The following is a 26,959-nucleotide window of genomic DNA, read 5'->3' on the forward strand; positions in this document are numbered from 1 at the left end:
GGTCAGAGTTGATGGGAAGATGGATGGGGCCAAATACAGGGCGAACTTGGAAGAAAACCTCTTGGAGACTGCAAAAGACTTGAGACTGGGGCGGAGGTTTACCTTCCAGCAGGACAACGACCCTAAACATAAAGCCAGGGCAACAATGGAATGGTTTAAAACAAAACATATCTATGTGTTAGAATGGCCCAGTCAAAGTCCAGATCTAAATCCAATCGAGAATCTGTGGCAAGAACTGAAAACTGCTGTTCACAAACGCTGTCCATCTAATCTGACTGAGCTGGAGCTGTTTTACAAAGAAGAATGACTATGGATTTGAGTCTCTAGATTTGCAAAGCTGGTAGAGACATACCCTAAAAGACTGGCAGCTGTAATTGCAGCAAAAGGTGGTTCTACAAAGTATTGACTCAGGGGGCTGAATAATTATGCACACACCACTTTGCAGTTATTTATTTGTAAAAAAATGTTTGGAATCATGTATGAATTTCGTTCCACTTCTCACGTGTACACCACTTTGTATTGGTCTTTCACGTGGAATTCCAATAAAATTGATTCATGTTTGTGGCAGTAATATGACAAAATGTGGAATACTTCAAGGGGGCCGAATACTTTTGCAAACCACTGTATGTCTGTAGTCTATGTATGTATCATAGTCTGGGGGCAATTTAGGGTGGGAGACAGATAACTTGTTGTTTTTGGCACGTGGGAGGAAACCGGAGTGCACGGAGGAAACCCACACAGGCATGGGGAGAACATACAAACTCCATGCAGATAGTGCCTTGGCTGTGATTGGGGACCCAGTGATGCAAGGCGAGACAGCTAACCGCTACACCACCATGCTGCCTTATATATCGGTACTGCTGAAAACCCACAGCATGCCCACTAAATTGGATTTTTTTGATGAATGTGCAGGTTTAGCTCTGCTGTCTTCTTCTAAGTAACTGTAATGCTGCCACTCCCCACCCACAAAGGAGAAATCATTTATGAACATCCCTCACAGGTTCAATTTAAATATTTCTATAAATGAGTTTTCCTGTAATACTGGGGCTCCATCTGCTACCTACACTGGGGGGAGGGGGGACTACACAACCGGAGGGGGACACTTTGAACTCTCCACCTCTAGTGCTGGATAACCTTTTCCCGGCCCTTACACAGCTGACTGGGGAGGTGAGGAGGATTCTGGGAGATCATGTAACAATATTGTTGGTCTTTCTATACAGAGTTTTCCTCCAGTGAAGTCTGGTGATCATGTGACCATCACAGTGCCCCCACCTCACTCTGGGAGACACAATAAGGAGAAGATTCTGGAAGTCACCAGGAAGATGATGGAGCTGCTGATAGGAGAGGTGAGCGGTGCTGGGAATTATGGGATATTATGCAGAAACAGCAAGGGGTGTGTCTGGGTGATGACTGTATCATTGTATGTGTCAGGTTCCTGAAAAGTGTCAGGATGTCACTGTCTGTTCCTCCATGGAGGGATGCCAGTATATAGAAGGACACAAGGACCTCTACAAGGACACCATGATGGAGAATATGCCTCCCTTCACATCAACCGGTAAGAGGAGACTTTCATGTTTTGTAAAGAAGAGTGCAGACCCTTCCCCCCCCCCCCCCCCCCCCCCACTCACAAATGGCATCTAATAAACACATAGAGACAATGTATTCAGTCAGTGTGTGTGTTTCCTACAGATGTATCCGGTAACAGAAATCCACCAGAGAGATGTACAGGTCCTCTTTATTCCCAGGATTGTCCGCCTAGATCCCCCATCATCTGATAATCACATAGAGACAATGTATTCAGTCATTGTGTGTGTTTCCTACAGATGTATCCAGTAACAGAAATCCACCAGAGAGATGTACAGGTCCTCTTTATTCCCGGGATTGTCCTCAGGAAGACCCCGCCATCCCCCGGCATTATCAGGTAGGTGGGGCTGAGGGTCACCAGAGACTCCAAACCATGACACATTCTTTTCTCGTGAGTATGCTGTTATCTGTCTTTTACATTGTACATTATCTCTCACTTTGTGCACTTAGGATAGAGAACTTATACAAGGAAATGATGTGATTAAAGAGGAAGAAAAAAAGGTGTGTGTGAGGAGTGATCAGCAGTCTACACAGGAGGGTGACTTAATGAGGACAAATAACAAGGAAGGTGAAGAAGATGAGACATATATGCGGGGCTATAAGCGGTCTATGGAGGAGGGTGACATGATGAAGATAAGTAAAGAGGAAGAAGAAGAAACATATGTGAAGAGTGATCAGCAGTCTATGGAGGAGGGTGACATGATGAGGACAAGTAAAGAGGAACAAGAGAAGACGTATGTGAGGAGTGATCAGCAGTCTATGGAGAAGGGTGACATGATGAGGACAATTAAAGAGGAAGAAGAGGAGACGTATGTGAGGAGTGATCAGCAGTCTATGGAGAAGGGTGACATGATGAGGACATGTAAAGAGGAACAAGAGAAGACGTATGTGAGGAGTGATCAGCAGTCTATGGAGAAGGGTGACATGATGAGGACAATTAAAGAGGAAGAAGAGGAGACGTATGTGAGGAGTGATCAGCAGTCTATGGAGGAGGGTGACATGATGAGGACAAGTAAAGAAGAAGAAGAAGAGACGTATGTGAGGAGTGATCAGCAGTCTATGGAGGAGGGTGACATGATGAGGACAAGTAAAGAAGAAGAAGAAGAGACGTATGTGAGGAGTGATCAGCAGTGTATGGAGGAGGGTGATATGATGAGGACAAGTAAAGAGGAAGAAGAGACATATGTGAGGAGTGATCAGCAGTCTATAGAGGAGGGTGACATGATGAGGACAAGTAAAGAGGAAGAAGAAGAGACGTATGTGAGGAGTGATCAGCAGTCTATGGAGGAAGATCACATGATGAGGACAAGTAAAGAGGAAGAAGAAGAGACGTATGTGAGGAGTGATCAGCAGTCTATGGAGGAGGGTGACATGATGAGGACAAGTAAAGAGGAAGAAGAAGAGACGTATGTGAGGAGTGATCAGCAGTCTATGGAGGAAGATCACATGATGAGGACAAGTAAAGAGGAAGAAGAAGAGACGTATGTGAGGAGTGATCAGCAGTGTATGGAGGAGGGTGACATGATGAGGACAAGTAAAGAGGAAGAAGAAGAGACGTATGTGAGGAGTGATCAGCAGTCTATGGAGGAGGGAGACATGATGAGGACAAGTAAAGAGGAAGAAGAAGAGACATATGTGAGGAGTGATCAGCAGTGTATGGAGGAGGGTGACATGATGAGGACAAGTAAAGAGGAAGAAGAGACATATGTGAGGAGTGATCAGCAGTCTATGGAGAAGGGTGACATGATGAGGACATGTAAAGAGGAGGACAATGTTACAGAGGGCAGAACAGGTGAGTAATCAGCAGTGTATATAGAATAAATGTGTATCTGTATTGCTGTTATGTCACTGCTCACAGACTGGCCATATTAGGGGTTATGCTATGTGCTCATGTTAGATTTTGCCATCTATAACTATTATGACAGTATTGGGTGACCGCTTACTAACAATAGCAGTACAGACACCCTGGGGAAGGGAAAGGTCTCTTTATTCTCTCACACTGGGCTGCCCTCCTTTCCTCTGACACTGTAGCAGGGGCCGCTTGCTGGTGTCAGCAGCACTGATTACCTAATAGTGTTACATTTCTGCTAATTTAGTGCCAGCGCTGATGCCCTTATGTCATTGTTCAGCCACCTTAGTGTGATCCCTGGTTGCTAAGATCTATGGGGAATTGCCTGCGTCTCAGCTCTTCCTGTGTCTGACACAACTGAGGCGCACAGCCTTACACCCAGAGGCGGAGTATGGTGACATCATCTGTAGGTGAGTATGCAGCGCTGGGTTTACACACCCACAGGTATGGCTGTAAAGCAATGCAGCCTCGGAAGAAGCGGCCACCAGTGTGAAATGGCTGACTGGCTTGCTTTAGTGCCCGCCCACTGCCTGACTCCTCCCATCACCTCGGTATGTCAGGCTTGTTTTACTACCCTGCACCCACTCCTTACTCCTCCCATCACCTCAGTATGTCAGGCTTGCTTTACTACACTGCCCCCACTGCCTGACTCCTCCCATTACCTCAGTATGTCAGGCTTGCTTTACTACCCTCCACCACTGCCTGACTCCTCCCATCACCTCAGTATGTCAAGATTGCTCTAGTGCCCTGCACCCACTTGCTGACTCCTCCCATCATCTCGGTATGTCAGGCTTTCTTTAGCGCCCTGCACCCACTGCCTGACTCCACCCATCACCTCAGTATGGCAGGCTTGGTTTAGTACCGTGCACCCACTGCCTGACTCCACCCATCACCTCAGTATGGCAGGCTTGGTTTAGTACCGTGCACCCACTGCCTGACTCCTCCCATCACCTCAGTATGTCAGGCTTGCTTTACTACCCTGCACCCACTGCCTGACTCCTCCCATCACCCAAGGTATACTTATCAGGCTTGCTTTGCTACCCTGCACCCACTGCCTGACTCCTCCCATCATCTCGGTATGTCAGGCTTTCTTTAGCGCCCTGCACCCACTACCTGACTCCTCCAATCACCTTGGTATGTCATGCTTCCTTTAGTGCCCTGCACCCACTGCCTTGGTCCTCCCATCACCTTGGTATGTCAGGCTTCCTTTAGTGCCCTGCATCCACTGCCTGACTCCTCCCATCACCTCAGTATGTCAGGCTTCCTTTAGTGCCCTGCACCCACTGCCTGACTCCTCCAATCACCTCAGTATGTCAGGCTTGCTTTATTACCCTGCACCCACTGCCTGACTCCTCCCATCACCTCAGTATGTCAGGCTTGCTTTACTACCCTGCCCCCACTGCCTGACTCCTCTCATCACCTCAGTATGTCAGGCTTGCTTTAGTGCCCTACACCCACTGCCTGACTCCTCCCATCACCTCAGTATGCCAGGCTTGCTTTACTACCCTGAACCCACTGCCTGACTCCTCCCATCACCTCAGTATGACAGGCTTGCTTTAGTGCCCTGCACCCACTGCCTGACTCCTCCCATCACCTCAGTATGTTAGGCTTGCTTTAGTGCCCTGCACCCACTGCCTGACTCCTCCCATCACCTCGGTATGTCAGGCTTGCTTTACTACCCTGCTCCCACTGCCTGACTCCTCCCATCACCTTGGTATGTCAGGCTTCCTTTAGTGCCCTGCACCCACTGCCTGACTCCTCCCATCACCTTAGTAAGTCAGGCTTGCTTTAGTGCCCTGCACCCACTGCCTGACTCCTCCCATCACCTCGGTATGTCAGGCTTCCTTTAGTGCCCTGCACCCTCTACCTGACTCCTCCCATCACCTCAGTATGTCAGGATTGCGTTAGTGCCCAGCACCCACTGCCTGACTCCTCCCATCACCTCGGAATGTCAAGCTTGCTTTACTACCCTACACCCACTGCCTGACTCCTCCCATCACCTCAGTATGTCAGGCTTGCTTTACTACCCTGCACCCACTGCCTGACTCCTCCCATCACCTCAGTATGTCAGGCTTGCTTTACTACCCTGCACCCACTGCCTGACTCCTCCCATCTCCTCGTATGTCAGGCTTGCTTTACTACCCTACACTCACTGCCTGACTCCTCACATCACCTTAGTATGCCAGGCTTACTTTACTACCCTGCCCCCACTGCCTGACTCCTCCCATCACCTCAGTATGTCAGGCTTGCTTTAGTGCCCTACACCCACTGCCTGACTCCTCCCATCACCTCAGTATGCCAGGCTTGCTTTACTACCCTGCACCCACTGCCTGACTCCTCCCATCACCTCAGTATGTCAGGCTTGCTTTAGTGCCCTGCACCCACTGCCTGACTCCTCCCATCACCTCAGTATGACAGGCTTGCTTTAGTGCCCTGCACCCACTGCCTGACTCCACCCATCACCTCAGTATGTCAGGTTTGCTTTACTACCCTGCCCCCACTGCCTGACTCCTCTCATCACCTCAGTATGTCAGGCTTGCTTTAGTGCCCTGCACCCACTGCCTGACTCCGCCCATCACCTCAGTATGTCAGGCTTGCTTTACTACCCTGCACCCACTGCCTGACTCCTCCCATCACCTCAGTATGCCAGGCTTGCTTTACTACCCTGCCCCCACTGCCTGACTCCTCTCATCACCTCAGTATGTCAGGCTTGCTTTAGTGCCCTACACCCACTGCCTGACTCCTCCCATCACCTCAGTATGCCAGGCTTGCTTTACTATCCTGCACCCACTGCCTGGCTCCTCCCATCACCTCAGTATGTCAGGCTTGCTTTAGTGCCCTGCACCCACTGCCTGACTCCTCCCATCACCTCAGTATGACAGGCTTGCTTTAGTGCCCTGCACCCACTGCCTGACTCCTCCCCTCACCTCAGTATGTCAGGCTTGCATTAGTGCCCTGCACCCACTGCCTGACTCCTCCCATCACCTTGGTATGTCAGGCTTACTTTAGTGCCCTACACCCACTGCCTGACTCCTCCCATCACCTCAGTACGACAGGCTTGCTTTACTACCCTGCACCCACTGCCTGACTCCTCCCATCACCTCAGTATGTCAGGCTTGCTTTACTACCCTGCACCCACTGCCTGACTCCTCCCATCACCTCAGTATGTCAGGCTTGCTTTACTACCCTGCACCCACTGCCTGATTCCTCCCATCACCTCGGTATGTCAGGCTTGCTTTAGTGCCCTTCACCCACTGCCTGTCTCCTCCCATCACCTCAGTATGCCAGGCTTGCTTTACTACCCTGCACCCACTGCCTGACGCCTCCCATCACCTCGGTATGTCAGGCTTGCTTTAGTGCCCTTCACCCACTGCCTGACTCCTCCCATCACCTCAGTATGTCAGACTTGCTTTATTACCCTGCACCCACTGTCTGACTCCTCCCATCACCTCAGTATGTCAGGCTTTCTTTAGTGCCCTGCACCCACTACCTGACTCCTCCCATTACCTCTGTATGTCAGGCTTGCTTTACTACCCTGCACCCTCTGCCTGTCTCCTCCCATCACCTCAGTATGTCAGGATTGCTTTAGTGCCCTGCACCGACTGCCTGACTCCTCCCATCACCTCGGTATGTCAGGCTTGCTTTACTACCCTGCACCCACTGCCTGACTCCTCCCATCACCTCAGTATGTCAGGCTTGTTTTAGTGCCCTGCACCCACTGCCTGACTCCTCCCATCACCTCAGTATGCCAGGCTTGCTTTACTACCCTGCACCCTCTGCCTGACTCCTCCCATCACCTCAGAATGTCAGGATTGCTTTAGTGCCCTGCACCGACTGCCTGACTCCTCCCATCACCTCGGTATGTCAGGCTTGCTTTACTACCCTGCACCCACTGCCTGACTCCTCCCATCACCTCAGTATGTCAGGCTTGCTTTAGTGCCCTGCACCCACTGCCTGACTCCTCCCATCACCTCGGTGTATCAGGCTCTGTTCTCACTAAGCCTTCAACCGGCAAATTGACATGTCAACAGATCCTGGGCTAAGCATATTCTGACTAGTGATATCCTGCAGTTCACATCAGTGGACAGTTCACAGCAAACATTAGCCGTTGGTATTTACCGCAAACCTTATGCTAAGTTCACGTTCGCCCCATACTTTAACATGGTGCCATATTCAACCTCAAGTCTGGTAAAAGGGAAAATGTATACATGAAAAAAGATGCCTGGAAAAAGGGCGCAGGGAATCGCTGCTAGTAGAATCTCACTAACATTAGCAATATTCTACTACTAGATTTTTATAGAAAAATATCTGTAGTATTTCCTGTACTGTAATATTTACTATGGCTAAACTGAGCCCTACTCTCACACAGATCCCTCCCTTGGTGGTGCCTGCTTCACTTTTTTCCTGCATCAAGTCAGGACAGCCAATTAAGCATTTTACCATATGGGCCACACATGCCTGTAAAACAAACAAATCTAGCAGTCATGTTACAGTCAGACTAGAGTCAGTGTAGGGAGAGCTGTGCTGCTGATTGAGGGACAGAGAGATAGCTTGCTGACAGTGTTCTGTGTTATTCAGTGCTGTGTAGCTGTGTGCCTTCAGTCAGTGTAGGGAGAGCTGTGCTGCTGATTGAGGGACAGAGAGATAGCTTGCTGACAGTGTTCTGTGTTATTCAGTGCTGTGTGGTTGTGTGCCTTCAGCCAGTGCAGGGGGAGCTGTGCTGCTGATTGGGGGACAGAGAGATAGCTTGCTGACAGTGTTCTGTGTTATTCAGTGCTGTGTAGCTGTGTGCCTGGAGTCAGTGTAGGGAGAGCTGTGCTGCAAATTGAGGGACAGAGAGATAGCTTGCTGACAGTGTTCTGTGTTATTCAGTGCTGTGTAGCTGTGTTCCTTCAGCCAGTGCAGGGGGAGCTGTGCTGCTGATTGGGGGACAGAGAGATAGCTTGCTAACAGTGTTCTGTGTTATTTAGTGCTGTGTAGCTTTATGCCTGGAGTCAGTGTAGGGAGAGCTGTGCTGCTGATTGAGGGACAGAGAGATAGCTTGCTGACAGTGTTCTGTGTTATTCAGTGCTGTGCAGCTGTGTGCCTTCCGTCAGTGTAGGGAGAGCTGTGCTGCTGATTGAGGGACAGAGAGATAGCTTGCTGACAGTGTTCTGTGTTATTCAGTGCTGTGTAGCTGTGTGCCTTCAGTCAGTGTAGGGAGAGCTGTGCTGCTGATTGAGGGACAGAGAGATAGCTTGCTGACAGTGTTCTGTGTTATTCAGTGCTGTGTAGCTGTGTGCCTGGAGTCAGTGTAGGGAGAGCTGTGCTGCTGATTGAGGGACAGAGAGATAGCTTGCTGACTGTGTTCTCTGTTATTCAGTGCTGTGTAGCTGTGTGCCTTCAGTCAGTGTAGGGAGAGCTGTGCTGCAGATTGAGGGACAGAGAGATAGCTTGCTGACAGTGTTCTGTGTTATTCAGTGCTGTGTAGCTGTGTGCCTTCCGTCAGTGTAGGGAGAGCTGTGCTGCTGATTTAGGGACAGAGAGATAGCTTGCTGACAGTGTTCTGTGTTATTCAGTGCTGTGTAGCTGTGTGCCTGGAGTCAGTGTAGGGAGAGCTGTGCTGCTGATTGAGGGACAGAGAGATAGCTTGCTGACTGTGTTCTCTGTTATTCAGTGCTGTGTAGCTGTGTGCCTTCAGTCAGTGTAGGGAGAGCTGTGCTGCAGATTGAGGGACAGAGAGATAGCTTGCTGACAGTGTTCTGTGTTATTCAGTGCTGTGTAGCTGTGTGCCTTCCGTCAGTGTAGGGAGAGCTGTGCTGCTGATTTAGGGACAGAGAGATAGCTTGCTGACAGTGTTCTGTGTTATTCAGTGCTGTGTAGCTGTGTGCCTTCCGTCAGTGTAGGGAGAGCTGTGCTGCAGATTGAGAGACAGAGAGATAGCTTGCTGACAGTGTTCTGTGTTATTCAGTGCTGTGTGGCTGTGTGCCTTCAGTCAGTGTAGGGAGAGCTTTGCTGCTGATTGAGGGACAGAGAGATAGCTTGCTGACAGTGTTCTGTGTTATTCAGTGCTGTGTAGCTGTGTGCCTGGAGTCAGTGTAGGGAGAGCTGTGCTGCTGATTGAGAGACAGAGAGATAGCTTGCTGACAGTGTTCTGTGTTATTCAGTGCTGTGTAGCTGTGTGCCTGGAGTCAGTGTAGGGAGAGCTGTGCTGCTGATTGAGGGACAGAGAGATAGCTTGCTGACTGTGTTCTCTGTTATTCAGTGCTGTGTAGCTGTGTGCCTTCAGTCAGTGTAAGGGAGCTGTGCTGTTGAATGAGGGACAGAGAGAGAGCTTGCTGACATTGTTCTGTGTTATTCAGTGCTGTGTAGCTGTGTGCCTTCAGTCAGTGTACGGAGAGCTGTGCTGCTGATTGAGGGACAGAGAGATAACTTGCTGACATTGTTCTGTGTTATTCAGTGCTGTGTAGCCGTGTGCCTTCAGTCAGTGTAGGGAGAGCTGTGCTGCTAATTAAGGGACAGAGAGATAGCTTGCTGACAGTGTTCTGTGTTATTCAGTGCTGTGTAGCTGTGTGCCTGGAGTCAATGTAGGGAGAGCTGTGCTGCTGATTGTGGGACAGAGATATAGCTTGCTGACAGTGTTCTGTGTTATTCAGTGCTGTGTAGCTGTGTGCCTGGAGTCAGTGTAGGGAGAGCTGTGCTGCTGATTAAGGGACAGAGAGATAGCTTGCTGACAGTGTTCTGTGTTATTCAGTGCTGTGTAGCTGTGTGCCTGGAGTCAATGTAGGGAGAGCTGTGCTGCTGATTGTGGGACAGAGATATAGCTTGCTGACAGTGTTCTGTGTTATTCAGTGCTGTGTAGCTGTGTGCCTGGAGTCAGTGTAGGGAGAGCTGTGCTGCTGATTGAGGGACAGAGAGATATCTTGCTGACAGTGTTCTGTGTTATTCAGTGCTGTGTAGCTGTGTGCCTTCAGTCAGTGTAGGGAGAGCTGTGCTGCTGATTGAGGGACAGAGAGATAGCTTGCTGACATTATTCTGTGTTATTCAGTGCTGTGTAGCTGTGTGCCTGGAGTCAGTGTAGGGAGAGCTGTGCTGCTGATTGAGGGACAGAGAGATAGCTTGCTGACAGTGTTCTGTGTTATTCAGTGCTGTGTAGCTGTGTGCCTGGAGTCACTGTACGGAGAGCTGTGCTGCTGATTGAGGGACAGAGAGATAGCTTGCTGACAGTGTTCTGTGTTATTCAGTGCTGTGTGCCTTCAGTCAGTGTAGGGAGAGCTGTGCTGCTGATTGAGGGACAGAGAGATAGCTTGCTGACAGTGTTCTGTGTTATTCAGTGCTGTGTAGCTGTGTGCCTGGAGTCACTGTACGGAGAGCTGTGCTGCTGATTGAGGGACAGAGAGATAGCTTGCAGTCAGTGTTCTGTGTTATTCAGTGCAGTGTAGCTGTGTGCCTTCAGTCAGTGTAGGCAGAGCTGTGCTGCTGATTGAGGGACAGAGAGATAGCTTGCAGTCAGTGTTCTGTGTTATTCAGTGCTGTGTAGCTTTGTGCCTTCAGTCAGTGTAGGGAGAGCTGTGCTGCTGATTGAGGGACAGAGAGATAGCTTGCTGACAGTGTTCTGTGTTATTCAGTGCTGTGTAGCTGTGTGCCTTCAGTCAGTGTAGGAAGAGCTGTGCTGCTGATTGAGGGACAGAGAGATAGCTTGCTGACAGTGTTCTGTGTTATTCAGTGCTGTGTAGCTGTGTGCCTTCAGTCAGTGTAGGGAGAGCTGTGCTGCTGATTGAGGGACAGAGAGATATCTTGCTGACAGTGTTCTGTGTTATTCAGTGCTGTGTAGCTGTGTGCTTTCAGTCAGTGTAGGGAAAGCTGTGCTGCTGATTGAGGGACAGAGAGATATCTTGCTGACAGTGTTCTGTGTTATTCAGTGCTGTGTAGCTGTGTGCCTTCAGTCAGTGTAGGGAGAGCTTTGCTGTAGATTGAGGGACAGAGAGATAGCTTGCTGACAGTGTTCTGTGTTGTTCAGTGCTGTGTAGCTGTGTGCCTGGAGTCAGTGTAGGGGAGCTGTGCTGTTGAATGAGGGACAGAGAGAGAGCTTGCTGACATTGTTCTGTGTTATTCAGTGCTGTGTATCTGTGTGCCTTCAGTCAGTGTAGGGAGAGCTGTGCTGCTGATTGTGGGACAGAGATATAGCTTGCTGACAGTGTTCTGTGTTATTCAGTGCTGTGTAGCTGTGTGTCTTCAGTCAGTGTAGGGGAAGCTGTGCTGCTGATTGAGGGACAGATAGATAGCTTGCTGACAGTGTTCTGTGTTATTCAGTGCTGTGTAGCTGTGTGCCTTCAGTTAGTGAAGGGAGAGCTGTGCTGCTGAGTGAGGGACAGAGAGATATCTTGCTGACAGTGTTCTGTGTTATTCAGTGCTGTGCAGCTGTGTGCCTTCAGTCAGTGTAGGGAAAGCTGTGCGGCTAATTAAGGGACAGAGAGATAGCTTGCTGACATTATTCTGTGTTATTCAGTGCTGTGTAGCTGTGTGCCTGGAGTCAGTGTAGAGAGATCTGTGCTGCTGATTGAGGGACAGAGAGATAGCTTGCTGACAGTGTTCTCTGTTATTCAGTGCTGTGTAGTTGTCTGCCTTCAGTCAGTGTAGGGAGAGCTGTGCAGCTGATTGGGGGACAGAGAGATAGCTTGCTGACACTGTTCTGTGATATTCAGTGCTGTGTGCCTGGAGTCAGTGTAGAGAGAGCTGTGCTGCTGATTGAACGACAGAGAGATAGCTTGCTGACAGTGTTCTGTGATATTTAGTGCTGTGTAGCTGTGTGCCGGGGGTCAGTGTAGGGAGAGCTGTGCTGCTGATTGAGGAACAGAGAGATAGCTTGCTGACTGTGTTTTGTGTTGTTCAATGCTGTGTAGCTGTGTGCCTTCAGTCAGTGTAGGGGGAGCTGTGCTGCTGAATGAGGGACAGAGAGATAGCTTGCTAAAAGTGTTCTGTGTTATCAGTGCTGTGTAGCTGTGTGCCTTCAGTCAGTGTAGGGAGAGCTGTGCTGCTGATTGAGGGACAGAGAGATAGCTTGCAGACATTGTTCTGTGTTATTCAGTGCTGTGTAGCTGTGTGCCTTCAGTCAGTGTAGGGGGAGCAGTGCTGCTGATTGAGGGACAGAGAGATAGCTTGCTGACAGTGTTCTGTGTTATTCAGTGCTGTGTGCCTGGAGTCAGTGTAGGGAGAGCTGTGCTGCTGATTGGGGGACAGAGAGATAGCTTGCAGACATTGTTCTGTGTTAGTCAGTGCTGTGTGGCTGTGTGCCTTCAGTCAGTGTAGGGAGAGCTTTGCTGTAGATTGAGGGACAGAGAGATAGGTTGCTGACAGTGTTCTGTGTTGTTCAGTGCTGTGTAGCTGTGTGCCGGGGGTCAGTGTAGGGAGAGCTGTGCTGTTGAATGAGGGACAGAGAGAGAGCTTGCTGACATTGTTCTGTGTTATTCAGTGCTGTGTAGCTGTGTGCCTTCAGTCAGTGTAGGGAGAGCTGTGCTGCTGATTGAGGGACAGAGAGATAACTTGCTGACAGTGTTCTGTGTTATTCAGTGCTATGTAGCTGTGTGCCTTCAGTCAGTGTAGGGAGAGCTGTGCTGCTAATTGAGGGACAGAGAGATAGCTTGCTGACAGTGTTCTGTGTTATTCAGTGCTGTGTAGCTGTGTGCCTGGAGTCAGTGTAGGGAGAGCTGTGCTGCTGATTGAGAGACAGTGAGATGGCTTGCTGACAGTGTTCTCGGTTATTCAGTGCTGTGTAGCTGTGTGCCTTCAGTCAGTGTAGGGAGAGCTGTGCTGCTGATTGAGGGACAGAGAGATAGCTTGCTGACAGTGTTCTGTGTTATTCAGTGCTATGTAGCTGTGTGCCTTCAGTCAGTGTAGGGAGAGCTGTGCTGCTGATTGAGGGACAGAGAGATAGCTTGCTGACAGTGTTCTCTGTTATTCAGTGCTGTGTAGTTGTCTGCCTTCAGTCAGTGTAGGGAGAGCTGTGCTGCTGATTGGGGGACAAAGAGATAGCTTGCTGACAGTGTTTTCTGGTATTCGGTGCTGTGTAGCTGTGTGCCTTCAGTCAGTGTAGGGAGAGCTGTGCAGCTGATTGGCGGACAGAGAGATAGCTTGCTGACAGTGTTCTGTGTTATTCAGAGCTGTGTAGCTGTGTGCCTGGAGTCAGTGTAGGGAGAGCTGTGCTGCTGGTTGAGGGACAGAGAGATATCTTGCTGACAGTGTTCTGTGTTATTCAGTGCTGTGTAGCTGTGTGCCTGGAGTCAGTGTAGGGAGAGCTGTGTGGCTAATTAAGGGACAGGGAGATAGCTTGCTGACATTATTCTGTGTTATTCAGTGCTGTGTAGCTGTGTGCCTGGAGTCAGTGTAGGGAGAGCTGTGCTGCTGATTGAGAGACAGAGAGATAGCTTGCTGACAGTGTTCTCGGTTATTCAGTGCTGTGTAGCTGTGTGCCTTCAGTCAGTGTAGGGATAGCTGTGCTGCTGATTGAGGAACAGAGAGATAGCTTGCTGACTGTGTTCTGTGTTGTTCAGTGCTGTGTAGCTGTGTGCCTTCAGACAGTGTAGGGGGAGCTGTGCTGCTGAATGAGGGACAGAGAGATAGCTTGCTAAAAGTGTTCTGTGTTATCAGTGCTGTGTAGCTGTGTGCCTTCAGTCAGTGTAGGGGGAGCTGTGCTGCTGATTGAGGGACAGAGAGATAGCTTGCTGACAGTGTTCTGTGTTATTCAGTGCTGTGTTCCTGGAGTCAGTGTAGGGGAGAGCTGTGCTGCTGATTGGGGGACAGAGAGATAGCTTGCAGACATTGTTCTGTGTTATTCAGTGCTGTGTGGCTGTGTGCCTTCAGTCAGTGTAGGGAGAGCTTTGCTGTAGATTGAGGGACAGAGAGATAGCTTGCTGACAGTGTTCTGTGTTGTTCAGTGCTGTGTAGCTGTGTGCCTGGAGTCAGTGTAGGGGAGCTGTGCTGTTGAATGAGGGACAGAGAGAGAGTTTGCTGACATTGGTCTGTGTTATTCAGTGCTGTGTAGCTGTGTGCCTTCAGTCAGTGTAGGGAGAGCTGTGCTGCTGATTGAGGGACAGAGAGATAGCTTGCTGACAGTGTTCTCTGTTATTCAGTGCTGTGTAGTTGTCTGCCTTCAGTCAGTGTAGGGAGAGCTGTGCTGCTGATTGGGGGACAAAGAGATAGCTTGCTGACAGTGTTTTCTGGTATTCGGTGCTGTGTAGCTGTGTGCCTTCAGTGAGTGTAGGGAGAGCTGTGCAGCTGATTTAGGGACAGATAGATAGCTTGCTGACAGTGTTCTGTGTTATTCAGAGCTGTGTAGCTGTGTGCCTGGAGTCAGTGTAGGGAGAGCTGTGCTGCTGGTTGAGGGACAGAGAGATATCTTGCTGACAGTGTTCTGTTTTATTCAGTGCTGTGTAGCTGTGTGCCTGGAGTCAGTGTAGGGAGAGCTGTGTGGCTAATTAAGGGACAGGGAGATAGCTTTCTGACATTATTCTGTGTTATTCAGTGCTGTGTAGCTGTGTGCCTGGAGTCAGTGTAGGGAGAGCTGTGCTGCTGATTGAGAGACAGAGAGATGGCTTGCTGACAGTGTTCTGTGTTATTCAGTGCTGTGTAGCTGTGTGCCTGGAGTCAGTGTAGGGAAAGCTGTGTTGCTGATTGAGGGACAGAGAGATAGCTTGCTGACAGTGTTCTGTGTTATTCAGTGCTGTGTAGCTGTGTGCCTTCCAGGGCTGTGGAGTCGGTCCAAAAATCCACCGACTCTTACTCCTCAGTTTAGGATTCCACCGACTCCGACTCCTCTAATTTGCATATTACAATTTTGTTGATTATAAGTATGTAACATGAAATTCGTCTCTTAACTGCCAATGCTTAGGAATTTTACAAGACAACTGAAGTGAGAAGGATATGTAGACTACTATATTTATTCCCTTTAGACTAAAACTAGTCCTTGGTAAGAGTACTTGTAAAAGGTACAAACCGGAACAAAGAACATCTATCAGGCCCTAGGCAATGTAAGTGTGGGCACATGTAAGAATGATGTGCAGGTACTTTGCAGGGGAATGAGGAGATTTTTCCTCTATTACACATTCTTCATGCACAATCTGAACAAGGTTTATGGGTGACAGACAACACCTCTGTGTTCAATGTGCACAACATTCTCAGTGGATTCCCTGCAGCTCTGTGGAGAGTGCATATGTAGAGTATAGTACTACTGTGTAACAAAGTAAACCTGAGACAGATGAAATTAAAGTTTTATACATACCTGGGGCTTCCTCCAGCCGCCTTCAGGATAATCAGTCCCTCGTTGTCCTCCTCCACCACCTGGATCTTCTGCTAGGAGTCTAGGTACTTGAGCCAGTCGGGCGTAGTGCGCATGCACACACTCCGCCGCCAGGAGCATACTACACCTGTGCAGCACTATTGCGCAGGTGCAGAATGTTCCTGGCTGTGGGAGCGGCATGCGGCTGGAAAGCACTGACTGGCTGAATTACCAGGACTCATAGCAGAAGATCCGGGTGGTGGAGGACAGCGAGGGACTGATTAGCCTGAAGGGGGCTGGAGGAAGCCCCAGGTATGTATAAAACTTTACTTTTCATCCGTCTCAGGTACCCTTTAATTTGTAGTCACCAAACCAAATTTTAACAACATATCAAATTATTTGATTTCATCAGCAAAGGGAGTGCATACATTTGCATAAATCAGCATCAATGCAGAATTATTTCCATCTCATTGACCATCTCTATTAGTGACACAGCTACACATCAGGCTTTATTCTTACAGCATAGATGTTATTTAGTATATATAAGAGATTCCTGTGTACACATCATATATACAGTCACAATCAGATATGGATATCTGACCTTAAAAATACGGGGACTGCTTTATTGAAGCAGCACAAGTAACTAATTTTGATTGGTTTATTTCATTTTTGTGGACTAAGCACAGCTATTACTGTATATGTACTGTATATATACATTATTTTTAATGACTATTATCTGAGAAATAGAACATTTTATCATATTTTCTATTTTAATTACAGTTACAAATTCATTAGGAGTCGGTGCATTTTTTCCCGACTCCGACTCCAGGCACCCAAAATTGCCCGACTCCACGACTCCGACTCCACAGCCCTGGTGCCTTCAGTCAGTGTAGGGAGAGCTGTGCTGCTGATTGGGGGACAGAGAGATAGCTTGCTGACAGTGTTTTCTGGTATTTGGTGCTGTGTAGCTGTGTGCCTTCAGTCAGTGTAGGGAGAGCTGTGCTGCTGATTGAGGGACAGAGAGATAGCTTGCTGATGGTGTTCTGTGATATTCAGCGCTGTGTAGCTGTGTGCCGGGGGTCAGTGTAGGGAGAGCTGTGCTGCTAATTGAGGGACAGAGAGATAGCTTTCTGACAGTGTTCTGTGTTATTCAGTGCTGTGTAGCTGTGTGTCTTCAGTCAGTGTAGGGGGAGCTGTGCTGCTGAATGAGGGACAGAGAGATAGCTTGCTAAAAGTGTTCTGTGTTATCAGTGCTGTGTAGCTGTGTGCCTTTAGTCAGTGTAGGGAGAGCTGTGCTGCTGATTGAGGGACAGAGAGATAGCTTGCTGACATTATTCTGTGTTATTCAGTGCTGTGTAGCTGTGTGCCTGGAGTCAGTGTAGGGAGAGCTGTGCTGCTGATTGAGGGACAGAGAGATGGCTTGCTGACAGTGTTCTGTGTTATTCAGTGCTGTGTAGCTGTGTGCCTAGAGTCAGTGTAGGGAGAGCGGTGCTGCTGATTGAGGGACAGAGAGATAGCTTGCTGACAGTGTTCTGTGTTATGCCGAATACACACCATGCATTTCCGCGTTGAATGCGTCCGTCGATACGCATCGATTCGATTATTTCCGAGCATTTCCGAACGCATTTAGATGATTTTTAGGTTGATTGCCATGTAAAGTATGGCAAATCGACCTAACAATCCATCGAAACGGGAATCGGACATGTCGGAAATAATTGAATCGATGCGTATCGACGGACGCAATGAACGTGGAAACGCATGGTGTGTATCCAGCATCATTCAGTGCTGTGTAGCTGTGTGGCTTCAGTCGGTGTAGGGAGAGCTGTGCTGCTTATTGAGGGACAGAGAGATAGTTTGCTGACATTGTTCTGTGTTATTCAGTGCTGTGTAGCTGTGTGCCTTCAGTCAGTGTAGGGAGAGCTGTGCTGCTGATTGAGGGACAGAGAATTAGCTTGCTGACAGTGTTCTGTGTTATTCAGTGCTGTGTAGCTGTGTGCCTTCAGTCAGTGTAGGGAGAGTTGTGCTGCTGAGTGAGGGACAGAGAGATAGCTTTCTGACAGTGTTCTGTGTTATTCAGTGCTGTGTAGCTGTTTGCCTGGAGTCAGTGTAGGGAGAGCTGTGCTGCTGATTGAGGGACAGAGAGATAGCTTGCTGACCGTGTTCTGTGTTATTCAGTGCTGTGTAGCTGTGTGCCTTCAGTCAGTGTAGTGGGAGCTGTGCTGCTGATTGAGGGACAGAGAGATAGTTTGCTGACATTGTTCTGTGTTGTTCAGTGCTGTGTGCCTGGAGTCAGTGTAGGGAGAGCTGTGCTGCTGATTGAGGGACAGAGAGATAGCTTGCTGACTGTGTTCTGTGTTATTCAGTGCTGTGTAGCTGTGTGCCTTCAGTCAGTGTAGGGAGAGTTGTGCAGTGTAGTGGGAGCTGTGCTGCTGATTGAGGGACAGAGAGATAGTTTGCTGACAGTGTTCTGTGTTATGCCGAATACACACCATGCATTTCCGCGTTGAATGCGTCCGTCGATACGCATCGATTCGATTATTTCCGAGCATTTCCGAACGCATTTAGATGATTTTTAGGTTGATTGCCATGTAAAGTATGGCAAATCGACCTAACAATCCATCGAAACGGGAATCGGACATGTCGGAAATAATTGAATCGATGCGTATCGACGGACGCAATGAACGTGGAAACGCATGGTGTGTATCCAGCATCATTCAGTGCTGTGTAGCTGTGTGGCTTCAGTCGGTGTAGGGAGAGCTGTGCTGCTTATTGAGGGACAGAGAGATAGTTTGCTGACATTGTTCTGTGTTATTCAGTGCTGTGTAGCTGTGTGCCTTCAGTCAGTGTAGGGAGAGCTGTGCTGCTGATTGAGGGACAGAGAAATAGCTTGCTGACAGTGTTCTGTGTTATTCAGTGCTGTGTAGCTGTGTGCCTTCAGTCAGTGTAGGGAGAGTTGTGCTGCTGAGTGAGGGACAGAGAGATAGCTTTCTGACAGTGTTCTGTGTTATTCAGTGCTGTGTAGCTGTTTGCCTGGAGTCAGTGTAGGGAGAGCTGTGCTGCTGATTGAGGGACAGAGAGATAGCTTGCTGACAGTGTTCTGTGTTGTTCAGTGCTGTGTAGCTGTGTGCCGGGGGTCAGTGTAGGGAGAGCTGTGCTGTTGAATGAGGGACAGAGAGAGAGCTTGCTGACATTGTTCTGTGTTATTCAGTGCTGTGTAGCTGTGTGCCTTCAGTCAGTGTAGGGAGAGCTGTGCTGCTGATTGAGAGACAGTGAGATGGCTTGCTGACAGTGTTCTCGGTTATTCAGTGCTGTGTAGCTGTGTGCCTTCAGTCAGTGTAGGGAGAGCTGTGCTGCTGATTGAGGGACAGAGAGATAGCTTGCTGACAGTGTTCTGTGTTATTCAGTGCTGTGTAGCTGTGTGCCTTCAGTCAGTGTAGGGAGAGCTGTGCTGCTGATTGAGGGACAGAGAGATAGCTTGCTGACAGTGTTCTCTGTTATTCAGTGCTGTGTAGTTGTCTGCCTTCAGTCAGTGTAGGGAGAGCTGTGCTGCTGATTGGGGGACAAAGAGATAGCTTGCTGACAGTGTTTTCTGGTATTCGGTGCTGTGTAGCTGTGTGCCTTCAGTCAGTGTAGGGAGAGCTGTGCAGCTGATTGGCGGACAGAGAGATAGCTTGCTGACAGTGTTCTGTGTTATTCAGAGCTGTGTAGCTGTGTACCTGGAGTCAGTGTAGGGAGAGCTGTGCTGCTGGTTGAGGGACAGAGAGATATCTTGCTGACAGTGTTCTGTGTTATTCAGTGCTGTGTAGCTGTGTGCCTGGAGTCAGTGTAGGGAGAGCTGTGTGGCTAATTAAGGGACAGGGAGATAGCTTGCTGACATTATTCTGTGTTATTCAGTGCTGTGTAGCTGTGTGCCTGGAGTCAGTGTAGGGAGAGCTGTGCTGCTGATTGAGAGACAGTGAGATGGCTTGCTGACAGTGTTCTCGGTTATTCAGTGCTGTGTAGCTGTGTGCCTTCAGTCAGTGTAGGGATAGCTGTGCTGCTGAATGAGGGACAGAGAGATAGCTTGCTAAAAGTGTTCTGTGTTATCAGTGCTGTGTAGCTGTGTGCCTTCAGTCAGTGTAGGGGGAGCTGTGCTGCTGATTGAGGGACAGAGAGATAGCTTGCTGACAGTGTTCTGTGTTATTCAGTGCTGTGTGCCTGGAGTCAGTGTAGGGGAGAGCTGTGCTGCTGATTGGGGGACAGAGAGATAGCTTGCAGACATTGTTCTGTGTTATTCAGTGCTGTGTGGCTGTGTGCCTTCAGTCAGTGTAGGGAGAGCTTTGCTGTAGATTGAGGGACAGTGAGATAGCTTGCTGACAGTGTTCTGTGTTGTTCAGTGCTGTGTAGCTGTGTGCCTGGAGTCAGTGTAGGGGAGCTGTGCTGTTGAATGAGGGACAGAGAGAGAGTTTGCTGACATTGGTCTGTGTTATTCAGTGCTGTGTAGCTGTGTGCCTTCAGTCAGTGTAGGGAGAGCTGTGCTGCTGATTGAGGGACAGAGAGACAGCTTGCTGACAGTGTTCTCTGTTATTCAGTGCTGTGTAGTTGTCTGCCTTCAGTCAGTGTAGGGAGAGCTGTGCTGCTGATTGGGGGACAAAGAGATAGCTTGCTGACAGTGTTTTCTGGTATTCGGTGCTGTGTAGCTGTGTGCCTTCAGTCAGTGTAGGGAGAGCTGTGCAGCTGATTTAGGGACAGATAGATAGCTTGCTGACAGTGTTCTGTGTTATTCAGAGCTGTGTAGCTGTGTGCCTGGAGTCAGTGTAGGGAGAGCTGTGCTGCTGGTTGAGGGACAGAGAGATATCTTGCTGACAGTGTTCTGTTTTATTCAGTGCTGTGTAGCTGTGTGCCTGGAGTCAGTGTAGGGAGAGCTGTGTGGCTAATTAAGGGACAGGGAGATAGCTTTCTGACGTTATTCTGTGTTATTCAGTGCTGTGTAGCTGTGTGCCTGGAGTCCGTGTAGGGAGAGCTGTGCTGCTGATTGAGAGACAGAGAGATGGCTTGCTGACAGTGTTCTCGGTTATTCAGTGCTGATTAGCTGTGTGCCTTCAGTCAGTGTAGGGGGAGCTGTGCTGCTGATTGAGGGACAGAGAGATAGCTTGCTGACAGTGTTCTGTGTTATTCAGTGCTGTGTAGCTGTGTGCCTGGAGTCAGTGTAGGGAAAGCTGTGCTGCTGATTGAGGGACAGAGAGATAGCTTGCTGACAGTGTTCTGTGTTATTCAGTGCTGTGTAGCTGTGTGCCTTCCAGGGCTGTGGAGTCGGTCCAAAAATCCACCGACTCCGACTCCTCAGTTTAGGATTCCACCGACTCCGACTCCTCTAATTTGCATATTACAATTTTGTTGATTATAAGTATGTAACATGAAATTCGTCTCTTAACTGCCAATGCTTAGGAATTTTACAAGACAACTGAAGTGAGAAGGATATGTAGACTACTATATTTATTCCCTTTAGACTAAAACTAGTCCTTGGTAAGAGTACTTGTAAAAGGTACAAACCGGAACAAAGAACATCTATCAGGCCCTAGGCAATGTAAGTGTGGGTACATGTAAGAATGATGTGCAGGTACTCTGCAGGGGAATGAGGAGATTCTTCCTCTATTACACATTCTTCATGCACAATCTGAACAAGGTTTATGGGTGACAGACAACACCTCTGTGTTCAATGTGCACAGCATTCTCAGTGGATTCCCTGCAGCTCTGTGGAGAGTGCATATGTAGAGTATAGTACTACTGTGTAATAAAGTAAACCTGAGACAGATGAAATTAAAGTTTTATACATACCTGGGGCTTCCTCCAGCCGCCTTCAGGATAATCAGTCCCTCGTTGTCCTCCTCCACCACCTGGATCTTCTGCTAGGAGTCCAGGTACTTGAGCCAGTCGGGCGTAGTGCGCATGCACACACTCCGCCGCCAGGAGCATACTACACCTGTGCAGCACTATTGCGCAGGTGCAGAATGTTCCTGGCTGTGGGAGCGGCATGCGGCTGGAAAGCACTGACTGGCTGAATTACCAGGACTCATAGCAGAAGATCCGGGTGGTGGAGGACAGCGAGGGACTGATTAGCCTGAAGGGGGCTGGAGGAAGCCCCAGGTATGTATAAAACTTTACTTTTCATCCGTCTCAGGTACCCTTTAATTTGTAGTCACCAAACCAAATTTTAACAACATATCAATATATTTGATTTCATCAGCAAAGGGAGTGCATACATTTGCATAAATCAGCATCAATGCAGAATTATTTCCATCTCATTGACCATCTCTATTAGTGACACAGCTACACATCAGGCTTTATTCTTACAGCATAGATGTTATTTAGTATATATAAGAGATTCCTGTGTACACATCATATATACAGTCACAATCAGATATGGATATCTGACCTTAAAAATACGGGGACTGCTTTATTGAAGCAGCACAAGTAACTAATTTTGATTGGTTTATTTCATTTTTGTGGACTAAGCACAGCTATTACTGTATATGTACTGTATATATACATTATTTTTAATGACTATTATCTGAGAAATAGAACATTTTATCATATTTTCTATTTTAATTACAGTTACAAATTCATTAGGAGTCGGTGCATTTTTTCCCGACTCCGACTCCAGGCACCCAAAATTGCCCGACTCCACGACTCCGACTCCACGACTCCGACTCCACAGCCCTGGTGCCTTCAGTCAGTGTAGGGAGAGCTGTGCTGCTGATTGGGGGACAGAGAGATAGCTTGCTGACAGTGTTTTCTGGTATTCGGTGCTGTGTAGCTGTGTGCCTTCAGTCAGTGTAGGGAGAGCTGTGCTGCTGATTGAGGGACAGAGAGATAGCTTGCTGATGGTGTTCTGTGATATTCAGTGCTGTGTAGCTGTGTGCCTTCAGTCAGTGTAGGGAGAGCTGTGCTGCTGATTGAGGGACAGAGAGATAGCTTGCTGACTGTTTTGTGTTATTCAGTGCTGTGTAGCTGTGTGCCTTCAGTCAGTGTAGGGGGAGCTGTGCTGCTGAATGAGGGACAGAGAGATAGCTTGCTAAAAGTGTTCTGTGTTATCAGTGCTGTGTAGCTGTGTGCCTTTAGTGAGTGTAGGGAGAGCTGTGCTGCTGATTGAGGGACAGAGAGATAGCTTGCTGACATTATTCTGTGTTATTCAGTGCTGTGTAGCTGTGTGCCTGGAGTCAGTGTAGGGAGAGCTGTGCTGCTGATTGAGGGACAGAGAGATGGCTTGCTGACAGTGTTCTGTGTTATTCAGTGCTGTGTAGCTGTGTGCCTAGAGTCAGTGTAGGGAGAGCGGTGCTGCTGATTGAGGGACAGAGAGATAGCTTGCTGACAGTGTTCTGTGTTATGCCGAATACACACCATGCATTTCCGCGTTGAATGCGTCCGTCGATACGCATCGATTCGATTATTTCCGAGCATTTCCGAACGCATTTAGATGATTTTTAGGTTGATTGCCATGTAAAGTATGGCAAATCGACCTAACAATCCATCGAAACGGGAATCGGACATGTCGGAAATAATTGAATCGATGCGTATCGACGGACGCAATGAACGTGGAAACGCATGGTGTGTATCCAGCATCATTCAGTGCTGTGTAGCTGTGTGGCTTCAGTCGGTGTAGGGAGAGCTGTGCTGCTTATTGAGGGACAGAGAGATAGTTTGCTGACATTGTTCTGTGTTATTCAGTGCTGTGTAGCTGTGTGCCTTCAGTCAGTGTAGGGAGAGCTGTGCTGCTGATTGAGGGACAGAGAATTAGCTTGCTGACAGTGTTCTGTGTTATTCAGTGCTGTGTAGCTGTGTGCCTTCAGTCAGTGTAGGGAGAGTTGTGCTGCTGAGTGAGGGACAGAGAGATAGCTTTCTGACAGTGTTCTGTGTTATTCAGTGCTGTGTAGCTGTTTGCCTGGAGTCAGTGTAGGGAGAGCTGTGCTGCTGATTGAGGGACAGAGAGATAGCTTGCTGACCGTGTTCTGTGTTATTCAGTGCTGTGTAGCTGTGTGCCTTCAGTCAGTGTAGTGGGAGCTGTGCTGCTGATTGAGGGACAGAGAGATAGTTTGCTGACATTGTTCTGTGTTGTTCAGTGCTGTGTGCCTGGAGTCAGTGTAGGGAGAGCTGTGCTGCTGATTGAGGGACAGAGAGATAGCTTGCTGACTGTGTTCTGTGTTATTCAGTGCTGTGTAGCTGTGTGCCTTCAGTCAGTGTAGGGAGAGTTGTGCAGTGTAGTGGGAGCTGTGCTGCTGATAGAGGGACAGAGAGATAGTTTGCTGACAGTGTTCTGTGTTATGCCGAATACACACCATGCATTTCCGCGTTGAATGCGTCCGTCGATACGCATCGATTCGATTATTTCCGAGCATTTCCGAACGCATTTAGATGATTTTTAGGTTGATTGCCATGTAAAGTATGGCAAATCGACCTAACAATCCATCGAAACGGGAATCGGACATGTCGGAAATAATTGAATCGATGCGTATCGACGGACGCAATGAACGTGGAAACGCATGGTGTGTATCCAGCATCATTCAGTGCTGTGTAGCTGTGTGGCTTCAGTCGGTGTAGGGAGAGCTGTGCTGCTTATTGAGGGACAGAGAGATAGTTTGCTGACATTGTTCTGTGTTATTCAGTGCTGTGTAGCTGTGTGCCTTCAGTCAGTGTAGGGAGAGCTGTGCTGCTGATTGAGGGACAGAGAAATAGCTTGCTGACAGTGTTCTGTGTTATTCAGTGCTGTGTAGCTGTGTGCCTTCAGTCAGTGTAGGGAGAGTTGTGCTGCTGAGTGAGGGACAGAGAGATAGCTTTCTGACAGTGTTCTGTGTTATTCAGTGCTGTGTAGCTGTTTGCCTGGAGTCAGTGTAGGGAGAGCTGTGCTGCTGATTGAGGGACAGAGAGATAGCTTGCTGACCGTGTTCTGTGTTATTCAGTGCTGTGTAGCTGTGTGCCTTCAGTCAGTGTAGTGGGAGCTGTGCTGCTGATTGAGGGACAGTGAGATAGTTTGCTGACATTGTTCTGTGTTGTTCAGTGCTGTGTGCCTGGAGTCAGTGTAGGGAGAGCTGTGCTGCTGATTGAGGGACAGAGAGATAGCTTGCTGACTGTGTTCTGTGTTATTCAGTGCTGTGTAGCTGTGTGCCTTCAGTCAGTGTAGGGAGAGTTGTGCAGTGTAGTGGGAGCTGTGCTGCTGATTGAGGGACAGAGAGATAGTTTGCTGACATTGTTCTGTGTTGTTCAGTGCTGTGTAGCTGTGTGCCTGGAGTCAGTGTAGGGAGAGCTGTGCTGCTGATTTAGGGACAGAGAGATAGCTTGCTGACATTGTTCTGTGTTTTTAGTGCTGTGTAGCTGTGTGCCTTCAGTCAGTGTAGGGGGAGCTGTGCTGCTGAGTGAGGGACAGAGAAATAGGTTGCTGACATTGTTCTGTGTAATCCAGTGCTGTGTAGCTGTGTGCCTGGTGTCAGTGTAGGGAGAGCTGTGTAGCTGCCTCCATAGGTGTTCTTCTCCTTGCAGTCCACCAACTAGGGACTCCAAAAGTGCTTTTGTGGACTGATTCTGCTGTTATTTGTTGTTGTTTGTGGTGTGCTTTTTAGCTTATATACATCACCTGTTTAGTATAGTGTAGTGTGTGGCTGTTACAGCCCATCACAAAAATAGCGGTTGAGTGACCGTATTGTACTGTAGAAATGTTGTCACCTGACATCGTCACACAAAGCCTTTCACATCACTGTGGAGCTTGTAGTGCAGTGTTAGGCACAAGCAGCATATTTTGTGATTGCTGTGTACTTAAAAAAATTAAGCAGGTATAAGCCAAATATTTAAAGGGAACCAGAGACGAAGCATACCTAAAAAATGGAAAAAGGTTTTGTAAATATCTGGGGCTTCCTCCAGCCCCATAATCCTGGATTGCTCCCACGCCACCATTCTCCGCTGCCTCTATCGCCGGTACCGGGTCCTGTCACTTCCGCCGGACGCGACCAGTTGTACGCATGCGCAGGGGCTCCCTCCGGGTTTGTACGCATGCGCCTGTGCAGTACGGAGGGAGCACACTGCATTTGCGTCGACTGGTTGAAAGTACAGGACTCGGTACCAGCAGACAGAGGCAGTGGAGGATGGCGGCGTTGGAGCGATCCAGGCTTATGGAGCTGGCGGAAGCCTCAGGTATGTATAAGTCTATTTCTTCTTCGTCTCTGGTTCTGTTTATAGCCTCTGCCTCTCTAAATAAAGCCTTTGTGTAAAATACATATTTTGGAGGTAAATTTTGCTATTTTTCCCCCTCCGCCATGCAGCTGCCCTGGTTTTTGGATAGTATGAAAGGCAATGGAGTCCCCCGCGAACGTTCTGTTGGGAAACATTTGCATAAAAGTCTATGAATAGTCTGTAAACATTAATTCGCGATGTTCGTCCATCAGTAGTGTGGAGATGTATGCTGTGTCCATCGCAGTGACAGAAATCACACGTGGCATAGATAGCCATGACAAGGATGGGAAGTCACAGCACATGTTACATCACATCCGCTGTCCTCCTGTTACTCCAGCTCACATTGACACATTGCCCAGCAAGCTCATGGTGAATCACAACTCCCAGGAGTGTGTAAGGGGCTACAAAGGACCAACAAGCCCTCTTACTAGAATGCTATGCAAGACAAAAACGTTGCTTCTTAAAGGAATACTATCAAAGTTTACGTTTTTTTCTGAAGCCCTTTAGGAGTTAAAATGGACTTAGTAATGGCAGATAGTGGTAGTAAAAGAAAATTCAGCTTATCAGACCTTGCATATTGCTAGGACAGTGCAGTGGTCTGATAAGCTGAATAGAGGAACCCGACACCACTGCACTGTCCTAGCACTATGCAATGTGTGATAAGCTGAATAGAGGAACCTATTACCACTGCACTGTCCTAGCACTATGCAAGGTCTGATAAGCTGAGTAGAGGAACCTGTCACCACTGCACTGTCCTAGCACTATGCAATGTGTGATAAGCTGAATAGAGGAACCTATTACCACTGCACTGTCCTAGCACTATGCAAGGTCTGATAAGCTGAATAGAGGAACCCGTCAACACTGCACTGTCCTAGCACTATGCAAGGTCTGATAAGCTGAATAGAGGAACCCGACACCACTGCACTGTCCTAGCACTATGCAAGGTCTGATAAGCTGAATAGAGGAACCCGACACCACTGCACTGTCCTAGCACTATGCAAGGTCTGATAAGCTGAATAGAGGAACCCGACACCACTGCACTGTCCTAGCACTATGCAATGTGTGATAAGCTG

The 26,959-nt window shown here is 48.6% G+C and overlaps 1 protein-coding gene across 1 annotated transcript in view; it reads left to right on the plus strand.

Annotated features, from left to right (window-relative positions):
* Nucleotides 1–3,206: 3,206 nt before the first annotated feature.
* Nucleotides 3,207–26,959, plus strand: part of LOC137535550 (zinc finger protein 84-like) — a 29,261-nt gene continuing 5,508 nt past the window's right edge. Inside the window, exon 1 of the mRNA XM_068257380.1 lies at nt 3,207–3,376. Coding sequence (XP_068113481.1) covers nt 3,241–3,376 — 136 coding nt within the window. The 5' untranslated portion in view covers nt 3,207–3,240. The remainder of the gene's footprint in view (nt 3,377–26,959) is intronic.

This window comes from Hyperolius riggenbachi, chromosome 10 (assembly GCF_040937935.1).
Source record: "Hyperolius riggenbachi isolate aHypRig1 chromosome 10, aHypRig1.pri, whole genome shotgun sequence".
Taxonomy (NCBI): Eukaryota; Metazoa; Chordata; class Amphibia; order Anura; family Hyperoliidae; genus Hyperolius; species Hyperolius riggenbachi.